Below are 23,505 nucleotides of genomic sequence, written 5' to 3'. Positions count from 1 at the left end.
TTATTTTATTACAAGTAACGAAAGCAAATATCCCATACCGTTTACTGCATCTGTATTTCTCCCAAACGATTAAACTACAAAGCCATTCTTAATTTCATTTACTTGGTATGACATTGTTATTGAAAAAGAGCGGCCATTACAGATATGTTGATTGTTTTAAGGTATTTTAAAAATGTATAACGATCATATTCCATGTCTAGTAAATGTATAGTGGGGGATTTGTAATCATGGTATCCTTTTGAAGGGTTCATCAAAAGAAAATAATCCACCATAGGAATTTTCACAATTTTGATCACTGCTTGATATATTTTACCTAGAATTTTACATTGAAGTCTATGAGAAGAGCATATTTTATCAAAATATAAGAAATTATATTTTCATACAAATCTCTTTGTAAAAAGTTATATGCACTTTCTCTCTGTGAAATAAAATTAAGAATTTACCGTGCATATTTTTGTTTGTTTGTAGAAAATCAGCAATCTGACTAAAGTACAGACCTATATTATTATTATTATATATATATATATATATATAATGATATAGGCCTGTACTTTAGTCAAATTGGAAAATCAAAGTTTTCTTATTTTTATGAAGGGCAGACAACTCTTTAAAAAGTCTAAAGTGTAAAAAGGTCAGCTTCTAATCATTTATCAATAATGTGAATATTTGATCTACTTCACTCTCATCATTATTTGAATCATTCAAAAGTGTTCATTATCCTTTCGTTATACAATGAACCTTCGGAATGTTTCCATTGTTTTGTGATGTTACTTGATTGATTTCAAATAGGAAACACTTTATACTAACTTCTAAATATGCCATCGTTACCAAACGGACCATCGACCCGTTTTAAATATAAGACATGAAATCCTATTATCCTCTGCTTTGCAGAATGTACACAGAACACGTTCAAAGATAACGCAGATAAGCTGCTTCCTTTTCATATAAATTCGATTATTTCTAGTTAATAATAATTGCAATATAATTCCGCTGTTCTTGGGTGGTCTTCTTTTAGCCGGTGTTTGAAACGGTTTCAAACAATAGAAACTTTATTTCACCACACATCACAACAATAAATGGATTAATCAAGCTGCTAACATCAATATTAAAAGACAATGACCTCTCTACGTGTGTTTCGAATTAAACAAGATCACTTACATTTCCAAATCCTATTGCATTGCTTATCTGGCTAACGTTATGGAAACTTATTGTTTGAAACAGACAGGTGAAATTGCCCTAAAACTAATTATCCCATCGAAGCAGGTCTAAGACAATGTTTCTGAAATCACTGGAAAACAAAGTTGTATGTAAAGAGTACCAATCAAATTTTGTTCGGTAAAATCTTTCTCATAACAATTAGTTAACTTTTAGTTTCTTCTCAATCTATTGAAATCTGTTAAATTTAACAGTAATTAATATCTCTACACACTCTCTCTCATGGCTTGGGATGAAGGAGAAACATGCGGAGGGTCAGCCAAAACTACCAGTATTAGAAGTAGTTAGAATGCATATTAGTTTTGTTTTTATGAATATATAACTATGTCTCGATTTCTACCTCTCGTGTGAGATACGACACAGAATTCCTGATGTACACTGATTCATTGATTTTTGTCTTCAACTGAATAGAAATATCCACTTCATTGTTTAAAATGAGGAGTAATGATCGGAACGTTCTAGTTTACGCCATTGTAAAATGACAGAAACCATTCAAATCAATGTTAGTGGAACAAAATATGAGGTTTCGCAAAGAACATTTATGCTGATGACTTCAAAAGAGGGTGATGCAAAATTTGAACTTGAAAGTTTCACAGAGAATGCAAACGACAAGAGAGAGTACTTCATAGAAAGGAATCCTACATTATTTACAGCTATTCTAAGTTACTTTCAAGGGCGTGGTCTTCATTTACCCCCATTTACATGCATTGCAGAGTTCAAGAACGAGCTGGACTACTGGGGGATTAGACCCCAAGAAATGAAGCATTGCTGTTACAGCAAATATGTCGGCTTTTTCGACGACCAGATAGCTCTCTCAGTTCTGATTGATGACCAGACGCGAAGAATAAACGATCGCACAGAACTACAGCGTCGTGTTCGGACAAACGGTTGGTCCTCTATACAAGCCAAAATCTGGTCCGTTCTGGAAGAACCATCTTTTAACATTATTGCAAAGGCAAGTACGTATTGTAGAGTGTTGATATTTTATCCAAAATTCAAAGCTCTTTTCAAAGTTCGATAATAACGTGTTTTGGTCATATGAAAGAAAATAGCGGGGAAAGCACATCATTTTGAACGTTGTATATGTACATAGAAAATTCATAATTTCTTACTCAAATTATAAGTTTTGTATACGGCGGGGGTGGGGGTGGGGTGGGGGGGGGGGGGGGGTGGGGGGATCTGGTCCTGTTAATTACAAACTTTTAATGAATATTCAAAATTTAGTGTATTTGTCAGCGATTAGTTTACTGAAGTCTATAAGAGTATCAACATTTGATCGAAATATGTTGACAAGGGTCAAATAAATAGTAATTTGGGTGATTGTCAGATACATATACTATAATACATGTATGTTCGTTATAATATATTGTTGCATATATGTTTGAATAGTTTTGGTAGACGCATGACGCCTATGATGTGTATTTCAAAACATTGTCTGATAAGTTGACATTTTTTGACAATTTTCGTGAAGAAGTACATTATATTATTTAGAAATAGGGATAAATTGTGGTGAAAAATAAAGAACATTTTATTTTCACAATATCTTGATATTAGAATTATTCTGAGAAATCAAAGCATGTATGAAATTCAGGACCATATATAGCTGTTTTTGCTCCTAATCCTTTGCTGGCCGAAAGAAACATCGATATAAACTAACTTCTCAAATTTCTCTAATGATATTGAATCATTGTTAAACGCTTCCTCACATCAATGTCTCATTACTCTTGAGAGTAAAGCATACCAAAGATGCATTCAAATTACTGTCGTTCAATACAGTGATGTTCGCATTAGAGGAACCATCATATCCAGTCATGATCAAAACATAATATACAAACTTGCATTTGTCCACGTGGTCTGTGTTAAATTAACATACTAAATGAAAATAGAGTAATTCATTTCTACCCCTCTTAGAAAGTTTAAAATACAGTAAATGATTGGGACTGAAATACGCAAGTTTATTCATTTCAACGTAAAATGTAAACTTGTACACTTCCTAATACATCTGTGCAAACTGTCTGTGTTTTATCCTTACTATTCTTACACCCAATGACAATTCGATATGACGGAATATAAAGTTTTCTACAGTAAAATATATCAGTTCATCCATCGGATGAGACATAAAATGGTGTCTGCGATCATAACCCCTCTAGCACGCAAAAGACCGTCGTAGTGGTGCATGCTTGATTTATGAACATTACTAAAAAAAAACACCTATTTTCAACGAGTACTCCACAATGAATAATTTAGTCGATGATCGGCATGACCGAGCGATAGTCGAGTACTCGAATACCCGTTGACATCCCTACTTTAAATTGAATTGAATATATGGCTGAAATATCGCCTATCGGCTTAAAACCCTTGACAAACATATATTTATTATCATTAATTGTTCAAATATCTCTTGTATTTGAATATCGTGTAGAGTGCAGCTGAGTCCATAAAGTAAATCAACAGTTTTGCTAATGATAAGGAAAACAAATGGATTACCCATGACTCGTATTTTTGTTGTTTCATAATCTGCATTTTGTAACTGCTGTAGTTGGGGAAATGCCACCAAATATTGTATACCTTGTTCTATTTGAAAGTTGTTGTTTTTCTTTCTTAATATTGCATTGCTTTGCAATGACCATTAAAATGTGTTCTAAATACGTCATCCCGAATGTTAACCGAAATTGTGAATTGAAGAAAAGAAATTATTATATTACTAAGTTATTACATTGCGAAACTCTTTTCTATTTCTTTTAGGCATATTTGTGCACAAGTGCTCTTTTCGTGATCATATCCATTGCATCTTTAGTATGTGGAACACATCCAACTTTTATGAGAGGACTTCATGAATCAGAATGGAAGGAATATTTTGGTGACGAATATTCCAGATACGCAGGTCATTTTGATTCATCTCTTGTGAAGCCCGGATCTACAGTTCCACCATTACCAACCAAGGTTAGGGCACAACTCGACTTCCTCACATACCTGGATGTTATAACAACAGTCTTCTTCACCACTGACTTTGTCTTCAGAATCGTCTTCTGTCCGAATAAAAAACGATTTTTATTTTCGTTTTTGAATCTTGTGGATATCTTTGCATTACTGGTGATGTATTGTAAATACATAGTTGAAAAGGTCGATCCAAAAGAAAAATACACAGCGTCCATCTTTGATACCATTCATTGTCTTCAAATTATTCGTGTGTTTCGGCTTTTTCGTTTGGTGAAGAACTTTATTGGATTTCGAGTACTGCTATACTCCATAAAAGCAAGTCTCTACGAGCTCTTTCTGATGACTCTCTTTCTTCTTGTTGCTATGGTGATATTCTCCGCCATTATTTTCTTTTCGGGAGATTCAGCTTTTACTAGCATTCCGGAAGCCTTCTGGTGGGCAGTTATTACCATGACAACGGTTGGATACGGTGATATATATCCTACGGAAGCGTTGTCTAAATCTATTGGGGCTATATGTGCTGTGACTGGATTGTGCCTACTTGCAGTAATCATTCCAATTTTTGTAAACAATTTCCTCTTGTTTTATTCATATTCGAAAGTGTGGGGAGGCAAAGACATTGTGAAAGAAAAAAGAAATCGTGCAGTAGAAAACGCACCATTCACTTTAAATGCAAAAGTGAGTCCTATCAATAGTGATTGACGTAAAAATAATTTCTACTTTATCCATCTGAAGAAAATGTAAAAGATGTCTCTGTACTAAATAAATGTCTCTTTTGCAATAGCGAATTACAATTATGATTGCTCAGGAAGCCGGTAAGTTCCTCAATAAATTACGAATTTTAAACCTTGATACCAGTAATCATAGAGGAATCAATATTTTCAAACTTGAAGACTGCAAAGATTATTTCTATTAATGTACCTCAATATAATGTGAGAGTGAATGAGAGGAAAATATGAGATTTAATTCGATATGACTGACGATTTTCTCCCCCTTGCTTTCTCGTAATAACCTACAAGATCAACACATAATGCTGCCAATGTAAGCAATTTTCACAGCAGTGTGCACTACAGTTAATTTCTGAAATCATTATAAACCTGAATAAAAATCAACAGATATTTCGAAGACTACACGAAGTCTTGTATAAGACATCATTCAGTGATGTCAAAAAGCTTCTATAGGTATAAAGTTTAACACACTAGACCGCTATTCATAGAATGACTGTAGGTAACATGCAACTACGCAAGTGCAACGGACTTTTCCCTCGTGAATATTCGTGTAATTTGACTAATTTCGTTATAATTTCTGCGGGTCACACCAAAATTACACTCATTGTCATACTTACACTTTCTGAAGAATGATCTTAATATCTATATCTCTCCGATCGTCTGTCTGTCAAATTTTCTTACCGTTGTAATTAATCTTACATTTTCAGAGTTGATAAATTCTTGTTGCATATGATTCGCTATATCTTGCAGTATAGTTAAATAAAAAGATATATAGAGCGATAGATAGATGTGGAACAAGATTTTGGAATTCCCAGGGGTCTGAGAATAGTAATGGGCAAAGTTAATGTGACCTAATTTTGGTTGAGTAATGAACCATTGCACGTATCCATCTGCGCCGGGATATGACAAAAACCGACGTCAGGAGAACATTACACGAATGATATCATGGAGGAAGAAGAAGAAGATCACCATCGACCAAACATAATTGTGGGAGTGTCAGATACATGGCTTTCTTGCTACATGTAGCTGTGGCTAGTGGATTAACCCTTTAGCTCGATTGGTAGAGCACTGGACTGCCGTGCCAAAGATCCTAGGTTCGATTTTCAGCAGAGCCATATACCAGTCTCTGTTACTTTAAATCATATGCTTGTATTCTATCAAAATACATATTGAGTATTTTATGAAGATTATTTACAATTGATATAGAATTCAGTTAGGCAACAAAATTTTACATGAACATCAATACAATGGTATACGCATATGGTAACAACAATCAAATGCATTTTATTTTTCCGTGGAAATGGAACATGTAAACATTCCATTGCCTTGTTGTTTTCTTTGGTAAGTTTCGACAACAGACACAAAGATCGTTATTCAGAAGCATGTACCGACAGTGTGTACCTGGGAAAAGCCCAAGAAAATATCAGAAACTCTGGTGATGGTTTATGATACCTTCAATTGCATTTGAAAAAAGTATGAACCTGTGGCTAGGCAACCGTACATTGATTTCTACAAGAAATTACACAGAAATTTAAAAGTAGATACATGCGGGTTATATGTATGTGACCGTTATCCTTTTATGGGAGCTTCACCAGATGGAAAAGTTACATGCAAATATTGTGGAGAAGGTCTTATTGAAATCAAATGTAGCTTTACATATCAAAATGTTGAACCTTCAGAAGCTTGTAAAGATTATCATTATCATTTCTACCTTGATGAAAACAATGCTGTAAGATTGAAACAAACATCTCCATGGTATATTCATATTCAGGACCAAATGGGCATATGCAAGTTTTTATGATGTGATTTTGTTTTTGTCTTTGTTTTCACAAGAAGGGGTATTGTCATTTATAGAATAAAATGCGATCCGGAAATGTATTCAGAAATTGTGCGAAAATGCAAAAGATTTTTTGAGAAGTATGTAATTAGTGATCTGTTAAACCAAAAGTAATAATGGACTTGTAACCACTGGAAGGTATTTTACAGAATTATGATATGTTTATAAGAAAGTGTGTTCTATGTTTGATGTGATATATAAATTTGTGTAAAAATCTGTTAAAAGTCATTGGTTATATGTATCATAGACTTACTGTACACCTTTTAAGACTTTGCATGGAATCTGCATTCAGCTGTGCTTTATAACTGATAGTGATGTTATGTATATATATATAAAAAAAAAAAAAAAAAAAAAAAAAAAAAAACTACAACAAAAACAAATCCAAGTGAAATTTCAGCGCACAAAGAATATAAATCATATACATGTATATTTGTTAAATGAATCAACTGCTGACATAGGCATTGTCACGGCACGTTTGGTCGCCTTGACACGTTCGGTCGCCGTAACAAGGCATTTCATCTATACATGTACATGTATTCGCATACATCTTACTTCACTAAAGGTTGTTGACAATTACTTAAAAATACACACGCTCTCAGAATTATAGTGTGTGATAGTATTCTGTAGTTCTTCAAACTGCCTATTGCTATTTCAACATGAATTCGCAGTTTTGCATTTTTTTGTTTTCAAAACATCACTTGCAGTAAGATGTTTACCTTTTTCCCACGAACACTTTCCGGTAAATGCTGTTTATATTCAATGCAACTCTTTTCTCTAACAATAAGTCTCTTATCAAAAACCCTTTTATCTGCCATCACTTCGTCACCAGGTTTTAATATATCTAAATATCCAAGATCTTCAGTTATGTACCTGTCAGAAACATTGCCTTCCCAAAGATTTGTAACAAACATAAAAGCACTAGAGGGAGTTATGGCAACTAAAGCTTAGAATGTGTTCTTCTGCTTATAAGAACTAAATGTTCTTATCGGAGCTGTTGGTGTATATGGCCTTTCAATACAGAACTCAGTACAATTTTTTAGCATAATTTGTTAAAACATTTGGAATTTGGTCTTTTCAAAAGTGGTGAGAATACAATATTCATGTAATTAATGGATGTTTTAAACATTTGTGACACCCTTGTACGTGAAATATCAAAGCTATCAGCAACAACAGATGTAGGTAAAGCCAGGCGTAGTCGTAAAAGTGTGACAAGAAACTCATGAAAACGGGTCAGCTTCCTATTTCGTCCAGACTTCTTGTAAGGATTCTCAGCTGTAACATTTTTTGCTCCAGACCCACCCTTCCAATATAGCAATGTAGGTGTTAGTTTTGCCAAGTATAGCTGTTAAAGTGAAAAAAGATAGAAAACATTTAGTCATACATGGCATAGGATCCTTTTGTATTACTTTTTAAGTTTGATTAAAATTCTAATTTGTAGTTGTTGTAAGGTCAACTGAGTAAACTCAGATGACCTATTGCATAGATCTGTGTCTTTCATTGTGTGTCGTCTGTCGTGCGTTAACACCTCTTGACAACTATCATTCTAATTCTTTTCAAATTTGGTATGAAGCAACTTGGGACATAAGTTGTGTATTTCAGGACTCCTGCTTCCCTGGGTCATTAGAATTTAGCTTAGATATTCAGAATAGGATATTTTCTAGATTCCATAGCCCTTGGAGCTAGTGATACTTTTAACTAATACTTAGGACAGGTGACCGACAAGGCCTTTAGGCTTCTTGTTTATAAATGTAGTTACATGTCATTGTATAACAGGAAAAGTAATGGAAATATCTTCAAATTAATTCATTTTGATGAATTTTGTAGCTAAAATAAAAGCATACTAAAAACTCCAATACTACCACATATGTGTAATTTTGTTTTATCTATCATGTCTATTATAAGTATGTACATGTATATTATACATACATTGTATATAGTAAATACATTGTATAATTATATATATATATATACCAAAGATTCCAAAAAGGGTCAGTACAGATGGCAACCCAAAGTAACTCTTCACAGAGCTATCGCTTTCTGTCATCTTCTCAAGAGACAGTTACCGCCTCAAGTCCTCTTTGTCCTTAAAGGTCTCTCGCAAGTGCTAAAGCTCAGCCTTAGACTTCTCCAAGTCTTACACTGTTAAGTCTGTCTGGCATTGTACATCAGAGGTTTGGGAATGCACTTGAACACTGGCAGTACAATATTCATCATCTTGGGGCACTAAATGAATGAAATGGAAACTTATTAATTTAGTGATAAGTTATGCATTCATAAGAGCGGTTGATGAATCAAGTGCTGTGTATAAGTCAACACACTTGCCATTTGTTCAACTGATGAAATGGATTGCAAGACAATTTCACTCTCAACAGGGAAGGGAAAAAAGTTATACTCCATAATCATCCTGCAAAATTATTTTTTAAAATTTACACGTTTCAAATCTTCACAGCAGCTTGGCAACCACTTTTAAAATCAAGAATGAATAATTGGAAATATACTACAATATGTTAACCTCAATTACGAGTACGTACCTGTAAAAGAACGTTGTATTGGACGTATCGTCTCAAATATCGACGGCATTAGAGTCTGTACTTTGGTTCTGCTGATTGGTTAAAATTTTCTCGACAGTAGACTTTTCCTGGGTTCCCTGCAAACATTTATAGTTGTTATACCGAAAAAGCTCGGGGTGGGATGATGCGGTGTTGGTTCACCGTCTACAAAATGTCTGGATCATAATCTGTCGTGACGTGAGGGCTTGAAGTCACGGCGCCTTAGCGGTTCAAGCCATTTCCTGCGGATTGTGGGCTGTTTAGATGTAGGAAACGGAAAGAATTTCACATCAGCCATGAACTCACATATACCCTTTTGTTTCGTATCTGATGTACATCCTTCCGCAACACAGTAGAACTTGGGCATTTCGCAGCAGACGAACGTACAAAGTAAATGTTAGAATTCTGCCGGAATACGGTAACTCGAAAATGAACTATCCAATGTGCATATTTCGGACACGTCTTGATAATGTGTTATTATCTCAGATTTCTTCAGCATCAAGTAGAAACAGTCACTGCGATAAAACCACATATCCGAGTAGTGATCAATCTAAAACAAATACTATAAATACAAAATTGAGAACGAAATTTAAACACCAGAGGTGGGGTCGGTGCCTAGGAGTAGGTATCCACAGGTAAGCGGAGTGATACGTAGTCATAGTCAGTATGAAACACGTCCGAAAACATCCGAACAACAACAGACTGTATATAGAAACACGATCATACAGCCACATTTGCTGCAATGATGACGTTAACGGCAAACTAACAACTCCATTTTATGACAAACGGGATGACTTCAGCTTCTCCATCGTTAATTTCTCATATTCCATTTTCAGTGAAAATAAATTTATTTTCACTGTCTTTTGTTCTCTCTCTCTCTCTCTCTCTCTCTCTCTCTCTCTCTCTCTCTCTCTCTATATATATATATATATATATATACATACATATATATCTATTTATATATAGCGATATATAGCGAGAGAGAGTAAATATACAGCATGGAGAAATTTATTTTGACTGTATTTTGTCTCGGACTTTATCCCAATTTTGTCTGCAACAGTAAATGAAGACCCAATGCTATTTAAATTAGAAGACAAATAAAAGAACGTGTGGAAGGAATAGAGGGCTGAGATCAGTTGAGATGTTTACTGATGTCTTATGGATTACTAAGTTTTAACATGCCACTCTTAATTGATACATGTAGCAATGATTTAATTGACAAAGGGGATTATTTCAGCTTATCCATCGTCAACTTCCCATATTTATGTAGCAATATTCCATTATCACCTGCATATGGTGTTTATATATCTCAACTGATTCGATACGCAAGAGCTTGTTCTGCGTATAGTCAGTTTTTAAATCGAGGTAAGCTACTGACAAACAAGTTGATGATACAGGGGTAAATAGCAAAACGTGTTTGACTACCTTTCGCCCCGTCTCTTTACACTTGTGGATTATGGATAACATTATACACAGGAACAATATGATTCAGAAGAAAATCATCATCAGAATAAATTCTGTCCTAAAAATAGAGAACGAAGGAAAATTACTAGTAACTATTTTCTATATGTACGAGGACATTTCAAAATACACGTAAGTGTGAAAAAGAGGAATTGTATGTATTCTACCTATTATAAGAACACTGTCCTGAAATAGATAATTATATCGTCAATCTTGGAAATTTGAAAGAGTGTTGGCACAGACCACGTCATTCCCATGGAATCGCCTTGATTCCTCACAGCGAAAACAATAATGGAAGCTGATATGACTATGGGGAGATACGTAAAGGCGAAGTCCCATTTCGGTACTTGGTGATATTCGTCCCGACATGCACTGCAGTCAAGCAGTCTTATCAAGTTTTATTAACAGGCCGGTAAGAGTGATACTATGAACACTTCCTATATAATGAAAAATAATACTTTTCACAAACATGTACAGAACATAGAAAACGTATTATTCATACTAAAAAATTACATTTAACGCTTCACTCCAACATACTTCTGAAAGCCCATCACCGCTTCATAAAAAGTATGTCGGCATAAGCGTTGAAGATAACGAACAGAAATCGATTTCATAAATCTTATAACTACTACAAAAACTCAAAATTGAGAGTAGGGCAAACACAGACCCGTGAGCACTCCAGAAGTGGGATCAGGTGCCTAGGAGGAGTAGTCATAACCTACAATTCATCAAATGAATCTTATCGTCTTTAATTTTGAATGATATGAACGTGGTCGAATTCCATCAGATGTTTCTGAATAATGCGCCACAATGAACTCAGTTTGGTATAATCCTTGCATAAACAGGGAGCTAATGAACTATGTTTGTCAGATTAAAAAAAAATAACGAAGCATCAAAACAAACGTGTTATGTTCACTTCAATACAACAATTAATCTTTGTTCTGAACCTACATGACTGCAATTAAATGAGTTCAATGCAATACACAAGTGAAGCATTGTCTCAGTGTTATATGTACTTGCATCTAGTAGCCATAGAGTTTCCTGGGCATCTGAGGTGACATAAATATCAGATGAAATGATAACAATGTATATACCATCCTCACACCTCATCACAAAAGTATCGGAAACGGTACATGATACACCTTAACGGACGGACGAACGGGGGAATGGGCAGACGTACATATTTCGATGTACCATAATACGTCCCGTCGAAAGATGGGCGTATAAAAGAATCTGGGGTTGATTATTTTCAACGTTTCCCATGCACATATACATTGTAAATCTAAATCGATTTAAAAAATGTCATTCTCTAAATTGTGACGGTAGAGAAAGGGTTAATACAATGTAGTATATAATTCATCCTACTTAACTTTAGAAGCGGTCTAAAACACAATTAAGCGTCACATTGTAGTTATGATGATATATCATGAATATGAATTTCCTATAACCAATGTTAATAGTACCGTATCAAATGTTATAGGTCGAGAAACAGCTAGTCTACCGAATATACATACTATTGATGTGTACCCGATTACAATTAAATTCTACTGATAACTTTTCATTCCAATTAGAAACACAGAATGTTTCTTCTCATACCTTAGCTTTTCCTCTCGATAGTAGTCAATCGTTTTAGATGCTGGTAAATGTATATGTCTAATATTCACAAAGCTTTAATTTACTTTCCAGGCAGGGCAAGATGAATTCCACAAGCCATGGGCAAACCATCAAACAAATATACTGCAGCTCCAAGAATTTGTACCGTTGTCCCAATGATGATTTGGCACAGATAGAAACTGATTGGTAAATAATTACGTATATAGGTGGCGCTCTTACTTGGACAACCAATCTGATAAGTTCTTGATTAAGTAAATAGGGGCGCCCTCAATTGGCCCTAGGGGGTCCCTATCAGGCTTAGAGGGTGTTGATTAAAAGGACAAAAGGGAGGTTTATTTTTGATTGGTTAAAAACAATATAAACAAACATAGGTAATGGTGCCCGAGCAAATACAAGATGGCCACGGTCGAAAATTAATAACAATTAACTTACATTTAATATTACTACACAAGCCACGCACTGGTCATTCGGGCATTCTGATTTGAAGATTCGACGCTCGCCTTTTAGATTGTACTAACTCAGTTTTCGTAAGTCTATAGTTATCTTAAGGTGGGACCAGTCTCACTCTTCAATATCCGAGCTTTGGTAATACGATTTGAATTGCTTGTTTTCTGTCATGTTATTTTGAAAAACGACCAATCCTACAATTGATTTTAACAAGAAATTATCAGTGGTTAATCCTTCAATTTCCGTAAAGAATTTTTTAAACTAAATAAAATTCAATAGAGAATCCAGCTGCGTTATATTCTACAGTACCCTTTTCTATCAGCAGAGTGGAATGTAGCATTAAAATCAATGCACATGATAATTTCCATGTATGGATTTTAAAGAAAAATAAAAGTTGATTTAAAAGTGCATACATAAAGACGGTTTATTGTATTTACAAATAATCTCGCCTATATTCTCAACATGTTTAGGAATGATAAAAACCAATTTTCCGAATGTATTTTGCTCGTGTGCCACTTGCGATAACACCTCTGTGGCAGGGATAGGAATGAAGACCGTCACAACAGTTGCACCGTCATATTGCAGCATTTCGTCAACAGCTTTGGAGAGCTCGTTGTCGAGATCAGACATTTGCACTCTATGCTTTGTAGCCATACACATGGTTAAAGCTGATGTTTCTTGTTCCATAAGATTCAATAGACTGGTCACGATCACCAAAGATAGCGTGAAAATATGTCCACCTGAGTTTCTTTGCCATTACCGTGACAATGTACACGTCAGACATTGATGCCATAACGGTTCTAAAGACATGGGGCTTCATTTTTCTGTCATTAAATCTCTCTCGCAGAAATTATCTAAAAGATACATTGATATCTTTATGCCAGATTAACTATTCATTCTTAAAAAATATTCGTCCTTTGTACAAAAGGTTTCATTTACGTTTATTACGTGGCATCGGTAAACAATTGTAATAAAAAAAAAAAAAAAAAAAAAAAAAAAAAAAAAAAAAACCTGGACCACAATGCTCGCCTGAATCACATCAGTCCTGTTGGTTTTCATTCCAACGAAAAATGCTGACTCCATCCTAGCCCCACTTGAATCTGCGCTGATGATTTGCATACTACTCATCACCCTATTGCTTCTGACAAGGTTTTCCCCATATAACACTTTTAATCAGTATTGTGGCTTAAAACTATCCCTAGAGCATTGATTTGAATCTGCATTAATTGAAGATGTTTGAATATTGATGTAGCTAATTCTGGTTCTGTTGCTCCTGAGAATAAGATTTTAAAGGTTTAATTTTCTCATATATCCGACCCTGCGTCATGTTTTGAAGGACTCGAATCTGTAGTACCTTATATCATTAATATGACAAACCATAACACTGCTGTTCTTGAAAAGATCGATAAAATATTTCCCATACATTGTCAAGTAAAAGTTTGATTTCATATTGTGACCCCACCCTACTCTCCAGGACCAATATTTCAAATTTTCGATAAGATGCAATCTATGCTACACGAGGATGCTAGCTTATCAACATGACTAATTATTGCCAAACTGCTCATGAGGAAATTTTTAAAACCTTTTCTCCAATATTTCCAATGTAATGATCTGGTCCCCTTTATTGGACCAAATCTACACCCGTGAACAAACCTGAATCTGTACTACCTGAAGCTGCTTGCATATTGATATGACTAATCATGGCCCTGCTCTTCTTAAAAAAGAGCATGCGGAAGGCCGGGGTTCGAATCCCGGCCACAACAGATCTAAGTCGTTAAAACAGGTAGTGACAGTTCCATCGCCAAACGCCCGGCATCATGTGTGAATGTCACGGGTCCTCGGAGATGACCTTAAAAACGGATGTCCTGTGTCATAGTAGGTATGGTACGCTAAAGAACCCTCACTGCTCAAAGGCCATAAGCGCTGAGTAAAGGCCTTTTGAAGCCCTTCATCGGTCTTGGTAACGTCTCAATATGAGTGAAAAAATCTCTCTCTCGAGAGAGAGAGAGAGAGACGGTAAGCAAAATACAATGTTAAAAAGAAAATTTGTAACAGTACTCCCTATATATCCCCATGTAAAACTTTCATCCCCTATTGTACATGTAGTCCCATCCTACCCCCCGGGGAACATGATTTGGACAAACTTGAATCTTCATTATATAACAGGAAGCTTCCACATCCTTTTTATTTTTTCTGACCCATTGGTTCTTGAGAAGATCTTTTAATGACCCCACCCTAAGTTTTGTCTCTCTTGATTGTCCCAAACGAAAGGGGAGACGGCCTTTACATTGAACAAACTTGAATCCCCTTCACCTAAGGAACCTTTACCAAGTTTAGCTGAAATTAGGCCAATGGTACTGGGCAAGATGACGCCGCCGACAAAGGACAAATTTAACAGAAACGCTCACTTGATCATTTGGCGCAGGTGAGGTTCAATGAGCTTCAAGTTCCTATTTTCAAACTAATTGAAAACGACACCTGGTATTTCTGTAATAGTAAAAACTCGGAATACTCCTTTTCTATCCACTTTTATCAGCTATGTCTTGCAGAAAATATTATCATTAGAAAATCAGTTGAAATCATTTCTGGCGCCATACATTGCTGAGGCCACGGGATTCGTTATATCTCCGACTAGTCCTAGGGTAGGTTTTATAAACGAAGAAGCCGGAAGCCTTTGCACAAGAAATGATGTCTTAACAATGCTCTTCGCTACTGTAGAATCATGCCCACACATTGCAAATATTCCTAATCCTATTTTATGGTAGTTCCCGGGCTGTTTCCTATTTATGTTTTGAATGCTCCACAAGGCCGAAGTTACAACCCCAAATGATCCAGTATAAGAGATTCTGAACATGTTTCTCTACTTTTTTTCAAAAAGTTCCAGAAAAGCAGATTTCATAACATCGCCTTCAAGGAAGGTGTGTTTCATTTCAGTTATGTCTGCTGGTATAGAATAACATTTTCTTTCACTGCAGGCCTGGACTTTATTTTTGAATAGTGATTGTAGTATTTGCAAATTTTTGTGCCTTATAGCCACATTCCAACCTGCAAACCACAAGTTTGCTGAAATGATACATGTGAGCAAATACAGCAAATTTGAAAATACGAGTAAGAAATCAAATTAGAGACTTTTCTCTTTGATTTCGATATTATTTATCATCAAATTGGTATTCGCCATTTACTTATAGCAAAAAGTAATGATTTCAGAGTCATATGTAAATATATCAATTGGCCAATATCTTCATTAAGATACAATAACAAAGCTCACATGTCTGTGTGTATCTGTTGGATCAGTCTGCACGATATGAAAGATCTCCTTTCCATTCGCCTTTGCTATCAAAATAAATTTGTTTGCCTTCGATGTCATTGATGTGTATCTTTTGAACAATTTCTGCTGTTCAGGTTTTGATTAGCTTCGTTACAGTAATCAAGCAAAGGACAATGACTCCTTATCAATACATCTATTCGATAGGCAAGGGAAATAACAGCGTCAATAATGTGAGTTTCCCTGTGAAGAGCTACGGTCTGAAATAAATTATGGAAATCGACAATGTCTTTGTTATGAGTTTTCTCAAATTCAACTGTTCCAAAAATGCGGCCATTTTCCTTTCCAATTAGTTGTCTAACGTAGACATTTACTTCTCTGCAAGTTTTGTTTCAAAAGCAATGAGAATACATTGCTGGCTACTTCAATGCTCCGCCTAAAAAACCCGGCCCTCTATTCCGGCAATCTAGGTATCACATCCAATCCAGAAAGTCTTGGTGAAATTTAAGTCAGTAAGTCGCGGCTTTCGTGTGAAGGCTCTGTGTGAGTGAAACTACAGCTTCAATATCATTGTTATTTTCAACAATGAATTTATCGACAAGGTAGTTTACAATTTCAGCATTTTCAGCGTATGAATCCTCCACTTTCAGAATGTACATCGCTTTCATTCCCCTTTCCTCTGCAAAAGTCGATACACTATTTGCTAAGTCCGATCGAAATGTATCGTTGGTGTTGACAATGCCAATGAATGGAGAGACATTCTAAGACTCCAATGACTTTGCTCGAGGTTCCCTCACATAAAATAAGGATACAATTCCTTTTTCTAACATGCAGAAGAAGTTACAATGATGCTCATGGTGGATATTTGTTTTGCATAGCTGTAATGTGCCAAACTTTCAACTTCGGGACTAAATGGAAATCCCACGCTACCTACTTAACTATTACTCCTACCATTTACATTTCTTAGTCCTTTTGAATAGAATATCCATCTGATGATAAACCTGTCAAGTACAGAACAGGTGTCAATTACATCGTATCCCTACTTAACATTTGGAAGAATATTTGTCAAGTTGTCACTTACTTAACAGCAAAAACTAGAGCCTCTGACATATAGATGTAATTTTCACGCACCTCTCCGCAGCCTTCAGGCGTGTAGGACGGTAATGTAATTTTCATGCACCTCTCTGCAACCTTCAGGCATGTAGGACAGTGATGTAATTTTCACGCACCTCTCCGCAACCTTCAGGCGTGTAGGACGGTGATAATTTTCACGCACCTCTCCGCAGCCTTCAGTCGTGTAGGACGGTAATGTAATTTTCACGCACCTCTCCGCAACCTTCAGGCGTGTAGGACGGTGATAATTTTCACGCACCTCTCCGCAGCCTTCAGGCGTGTAGGACGGTGATGTAATTTTCACGCACCTCTCCGCAGCCTTCAGGCGTGTAGGACGGTAATGTAATTTTTACACACCTCTCCGCAGCCTTCAGGCGTGTAGGACGGTAATGTAATTTTCAGGCACCTCTCCGCAACCTTCAGGAGAGTAGGACGGTAATGTAATTTTCACGCACCTCTCCGTAACCTTCAGGCGTGTAGGACGGTAATGTAATTTTCACGCTCCTCTCCGCAACCTTCAGGCGTGTAGGACGGTAATGTAATTTTCACGCACCTCTCCGCAACCTTCAGGCGTGTAGGACGGTAATGAAGAGGTAAAGATCCAGCTCTCCTTAGATCCGCTTCATCAGGAGATGTCAGCTGTTGGAACATTATATGTGAACGACAAAGGTAATGGAATGTTTCACTCCACGGCACGGCCATCATTTTCAAGTCTCCGATTTGCTTGTCGTACAATATCATCGGCTTAATTGTTGTATATTCGTCATTATTCATCACTCCAACGTGAAATTGGACAATCTCCGAATTTAAAAAACAAACAAAAACTACTTTTCCATATGGCTGTAGTTTTTTAAATGATATTTGATGTGCATGCTCGAATCTTAATATTTGATTGACTTTTTGGTAAGGCAGTCATTCGTCCCTCTTTTTCAAATTAATTTACACAGTGATGCATGCCTCTGTGAACAAATAGCTAATTACTTTGTACTTTGCTCGACTCATTAGTTTCATCAACAGCTGGTCAATTAATAAATTTAACATGGTTTTGAAATTAGAATTTGAAATTTTACGATTTTTATTTCAGACTTGGACATCTGATTTGATTCGTATTATAATCATTACAGAAATGTTTTCGAAGTAAAACTTATACGGTACCAATTTTGATGCACCAGATGCGCATTTCGACAAATAATGTGTCTTCAGTGATGTTCAACCGAAATGTTTGAAATCCGAAATAACAATGAAGTTTTAGAGCTGTTATAGGGAAAAACAGTGTGCCAAAAAAGTGGAGTCAAATTCGTCTAAGGATCAGAGCTATGCGTGAGGGAAATAATCCTTAATTTTGACAATGAATTTCTAAATTTTATAACAGTAATTAAATATACATCCGTATTTTCAAGCTAGTAACGAAGTACTTAGCTACTGGGCTGTAGAGACCCTCGGGGACTAACAGTCCACCAGCAGAAGCCTCGACCCAGGGGTCATAATGTAAAAGTTATACGGTACCAATTTTGATGCACCAGATGCGCATTTCGACAAATAATGTCTCTTCAGTGATGCTCAACCGAAATGTTTGAAATATGCAAACACTGGACTATTAAGGACCCTTACACATTTGGTAACCTATGTGTTTATGCACTGTTTTGGGTGTTATGAATAACGCATTAATAGGGTTTGGGGTAAATGTAGCAGCCTGACAATTGATATGAAACATACCAGGCAGTGTTCGCCCTAGTGATAACTCGTATTTGCAAATATCATTATTTGAGTTTGATACAGCCACATACGAGCGGGACTCGAACTCACAACCCCCGTTTACGAAGCTAACGCTGTACCATTGAGTTTCCGCTACCTGTATATAGTAATTTGTTTGAAAATGCACGTACAATTACTTTCCTGACAATGATTAATTTCTAAAAGTTTAAATTGTACACATGTTTGTCTTATGTCTATAATGTAAGGTGAAGGTAACAAACAGTGATCAATCTCATCACCTATATAAGAAACACAAAATCAAGAGTTGGGCAAACACGAACCCCTGGACATGCCAGAGGTGGGATCAGGTGCCTAGAAGGAGTAAACATCCCCTGTCAACCAGCCACACCCGCCGTAGGCCCTAAGTCGTGATCAGGTTAAGGTCGAGTGATGTTTCGATTGAGGTGGTAGTGAAGATTTTGTAACACGCTCGAACTCTGTGATACCATAAATATAGAAAGGGATCTAAATCTGACCCAGATAAAAAAAAAAACGACTTTCTCACTTCAAATGCCTAAAAATCAGAAACTAGGTGCGGTATGCGTAATTTAATGGTTTCCTTGCATAGATTAATGTTTTAACTACTTGGATGCCAAACTTCAAGCGACAGGTTCTAAATATAACAGAGATATACTTCATTGTTCTCTCGATTTCACCTGTTTATTTTTACTAGGACATTTACCGGTCCAGGTCGCTGGGTGATTTTCACCTATGACAACAGCGAAATTCAGACCAGTGTGGAAGATTTCGGACCTATCAATTAAAATTCCACATCAAATATACGTTACTTACCTCCTCATACTTTAATAAGATTCTCTATGTTCGCTGTATCCGGGTTGCTTCTTTTTCCAAAACATCAACTCCCGACTCTAGCTGCCATTTTGAGAAACGCACTAAAGACCCGAAATACCTAAAACTTTAAAGAAGGGGAAAATGGGTAAAAATAATCAAAATGAAATAAAATAAATAAAAAATTAAGAAAGCCAAACATTAATGTTCAATTTCCTTCTCTAGGTGCAATATCACAAGAGTAATGTTTGATCACTTTGAGGTATTTTGAGATTTTAAAGTATATCGGGTATTTAGTGCCTTCATTAAAATGGCAGATCTTGTTAACAGTTGATACTGCTGGGGGAAAATGAGTAATGTAACGTCTACACGAAGAACATTATTCAAATATGAGGAAGTAAGCAGCTTATAATTGATGTGAAATTTTAATCGATTGGTCCGAAATCTTCCACACTAGTCTGAATTTCGCTGCTGTCATAGGCGAGAAACGACTCCGTGACCTGGACCTGTAAATGTCCTAGTGAAAATAAACAGGTGAAATCGAGAGAACGATGACGTATATCTCTGGTTATTTTTAAAATTTGTGACTTGACATTTGGCATACAAGTAGTTAAAGCATTACTCTATGCAAAGAGACCGGTAATATAGGGTTATTGAACTTATATTGGTGAATATTGGCACGAGTTGGCTGTGAAAATGCACGAGCTTGCGAGTGCATTTTGACAGCCAACAAGTGATAATATTCACCTATATAAGTTCAATAACCCTTTTATTATATAGCTAAAGTATTTAGTTGTTAAATTATATCCTTTTTCACTCAAAATACCCCAAAATAGACGAGAATTCATCAATATTGGCATCTAAGGTGAAGGTGAGCATTATCGGCATGCATTTCTTAACTGTTCAATATTTAACCCGTCATTAATGCATGAAGCAAACTGATTTTGTGAATGGGGACATTATAATTTATGTACAGTAAAACATTTTGCTTAAGTAAATATCAAATACCGGCTCTGTCAGACTCGGAGGACCGCCGTCTGCCACTTTGGCTTGTTTACGTCGTTACGGCAACGTCAATATTGAACGCTCATACTCGGAATGTTTCGGACGCATAAAATTTACGCAATGCAAAGTTAGCGTTCAATAAATTCTCAGGATATTGAACGCTAACATTCTCTAGATTTTACGCAGATTTTGTAATAGACTATTTGTTAGCTATATAATAAATTACGATTATTGCACCTATATTTTCTTATTTTTAAAGGCATTTAAAGTATTACAAGTGTGTAGTTTTTTATCTGGGTCAGAGTTAGACCCTTTTCTATATTTATGGTATCACAGAGTTCGAGCCCAAACGGGCTTAGCCCCTGTGGCTAATATGAACTCTACTGAAATATACATTTATATGCAATAGACACAAATGTTCTCAAAGATCTGTCGAATTGAAATTTACAAGGGAAAGACTAGATCCAAGATTAAAAAATTAGTAACAACCAAAATTGTCCCATGTGTTTCCTAACATGTTCGTAAAACAAAAACAAAAAAAAACAACAAAAAACAAAAAAACTGTTGCGGAGTAATGAAATAATGTTGATAATGGGGAAATTGACTTTCTGTGACAGTTTGATGGAAGTACGTAGGTGTTTTCAATAGAACATGTACGCTGCATGTCCACAAAAACTCGATTCTACTATATGAATCAAATGAATACATTACGTACATGTATGTATAAGCTCGTTTGCTTGAAAAAATGTATATGAATCTACCAGAGGTGTTTCTACAGATTATGTACAATATAGACTTACGCTAGTATTATTATGTTATTCAAAGAAAATATTTCTTTAACCTTCTACATGCATTGTTATTGAATATGAGGAAAACACTCCAGATATGATTTACGATATTTTATTCTCCTGTGTGAGTAAAATCTCCAGCCACGGGTTATTCCACCTGTGTCCTGTATCTCGTTGCCTTCACAAACAAGACAAAGGTACATGTACATAAAATGTCTAATATACTTGAATTGTCACATTTTTGGGAACCCTACGTAGGTTCTCAATTTATGTCAAATCAGCTGTGTTGACAAATGCAGATAAGAACTAGTACATATATCATCAACTTTGAAGACTTTATCTATAACCCCACCCATTATTCCCTTTATACAAAAAATTAGAAAAACTCCCTTGTGGGGACATTAAATGATCAATGCAAAGGTTTCCATATGGTTTCAGTTTTGCAAAAACTAGCGTTTTCACCCAGTGATGATTAGAATAATATTAGAGTTATTCCTCTTTCAATAAAAACCTAGATATCATTCATGTCTGCATACACACAAAGTAGAACTGATTTCTTTATTATACATGTATATTTAAACATTTAAGAAATAAGGTATCATTTCAAATATCTATCAGGTGTTTGGTACTACCTTAACTCATATAAGCATATATAGAAAAAGAGAATCTTAGGAATGTCAATGTTGGTGGGCAAATAGAGTCCTTGTGATACACATGTATACACTAAATTTCACTAATAAGCATCATTTGATGTCCCCGTCATTTTTCTGTTGGGATTGATATTGTAGTAGAACGTTTTCATCACAAGCGTTCTCGAAAATATAGTCCTTTTCCGCAATGTTTATTTTTACTGCAAATTCGATCTCACTATACGGAAATTCAAATGTTCGTTACTGTAGCCATTGCCGAAATCATATCTTAAGAATAGGACGGTATATATCAAGCTTAAATTTCGTCAATAATGTTTCATATGATGTTTAATTCTTTGAAATTGTGAACAATACTTAGCCGTGAGTGACATCATTTGATATATTGGTAGTAGAAGATGTAAAACTTATACGGTACCAATGTTGATGCACCAGATGCGCATTTCGACAAATAATGTCTCTTCAGTGATGCTCAACCGAAATTTTAGAGTTATTATAGGTTGTAGATTTGAAAAGAATTGAAAAATATCCGTCATATTGGATTGATAATACAGGTACACCATCTAATGAGAATGATTATACAACTTTCTTGTGTATGAAATAAACGTAAAACTATCCTACATGTGTACAACGTATAACATTTATCCATAGATTAGAGGCTATTCTAGCAATCCCGAAGTTAATACTACATCTTATCGTTAATTAGATTAAAGTCAAATGTTCTTTACTATAATTTCTGGTACCTTTTAATCTTTCGAAAGACTATAGTCCTGTCTATAAAAAAAAACTTATGAACTCAAAATATTGAATATCTATAGTGTATATAAATAATATATGCAACACATTGCATTTAATGAGGATATACTAATCAACATAACATTAAACATACTTTACACTATATATGTGTTTATGTTATTTTGTCGGATCGTACATGTAAGTACATATAATTGTGTTTTAGTCCTCGTTCTAGGTAATTAAATTATTGTTACTTGCCTGTCATAACCACAGCTGATGGGTTATTAGGACATCATTGTAACCATTACACCTCTCAGCTCGGAAATAGTGAGGTCTGCTTCAAATTTAAAACTTGTGTTAAGGTGGTGTGTTATCATATACAATATCAAAGATACAATAAATGAGAATTTTCAGAATATCATCTTGCATAAATGGTCCCACATGAAGCTCATTAAATCAGTTTGAATATAACAATCTTTATATATTAAATCTATAAAAATATGATTTTAAGTGTAAATTTCGTGAATAATATGTTAAATACCAGAACATGGGATTTTGTTATTCATTAAAATACATGTAAATTCTGTTATTTACAATGGTATATTGTGGCTATATCA

General features: G+C 35.4%; 1 protein-coding gene and 1 pseudogene across 1 annotated transcript; one reads left to right on the top strand and one right to left on the bottom strand.

The window, feature by feature from the left end:
- Positions 1-1,693: 1,693 nt before the first annotated feature.
- On the top strand, positions 1,694-4,936 carry LOC125663960 (potassium voltage-gated channel subfamily C member 3-like). The gene is made up of 2 exons (XM_048896414.2): positions 1,694-2,170; positions 3,961-4,936. The coding sequence occupies exons 1-2, from the start codon at positions 1,694-1,696 to the stop codon at positions 4,855-4,857; spliced, it is 1,374 nt and encodes a 457-aa protein (XP_048752371.2). The 3' UTR covers positions 4,858-4,936.
- A 4,730-nt stretch (positions 4,937-9,666) lies between these two features.
- LOC125664155 (uncharacterized) lies at positions 9,667-18,210 on the bottom strand (annotated as a pseudogene).
- Positions 18,211-23,505: the final 5,295 nt, after the last annotated feature.

The sequence above is a fragment of the Ostrea edulis genome, chromosome 1, assembly GCF_947568905.1.
Source record: "Ostrea edulis chromosome 1, xbOstEdul1.1, whole genome shotgun sequence".
Classification (NCBI taxonomy): Eukaryota; Metazoa; Mollusca; class Bivalvia; order Ostreida; family Ostreidae; genus Ostrea; species Ostrea edulis.
This window is presented reverse-complemented; position numbering and strand designations above follow the sequence as displayed.

Excerpts from the sequence above, each read along its gene's own strand:
- LOC125663960 (XM_048896414.2), top strand. The coding sequence starts at position 1,694 with ATGACAGAAACCATTCAAATCAATGTTAGTGGAACAAAATATGAGGTT. Across the intron at positions 2,171-3,960 it reads CTTTTAACATTATTGCAAAG|GCATATTTGTGCACAAGTGC; the intron begins GCAAGTACGTAT and ends TATTTCTTTTAG.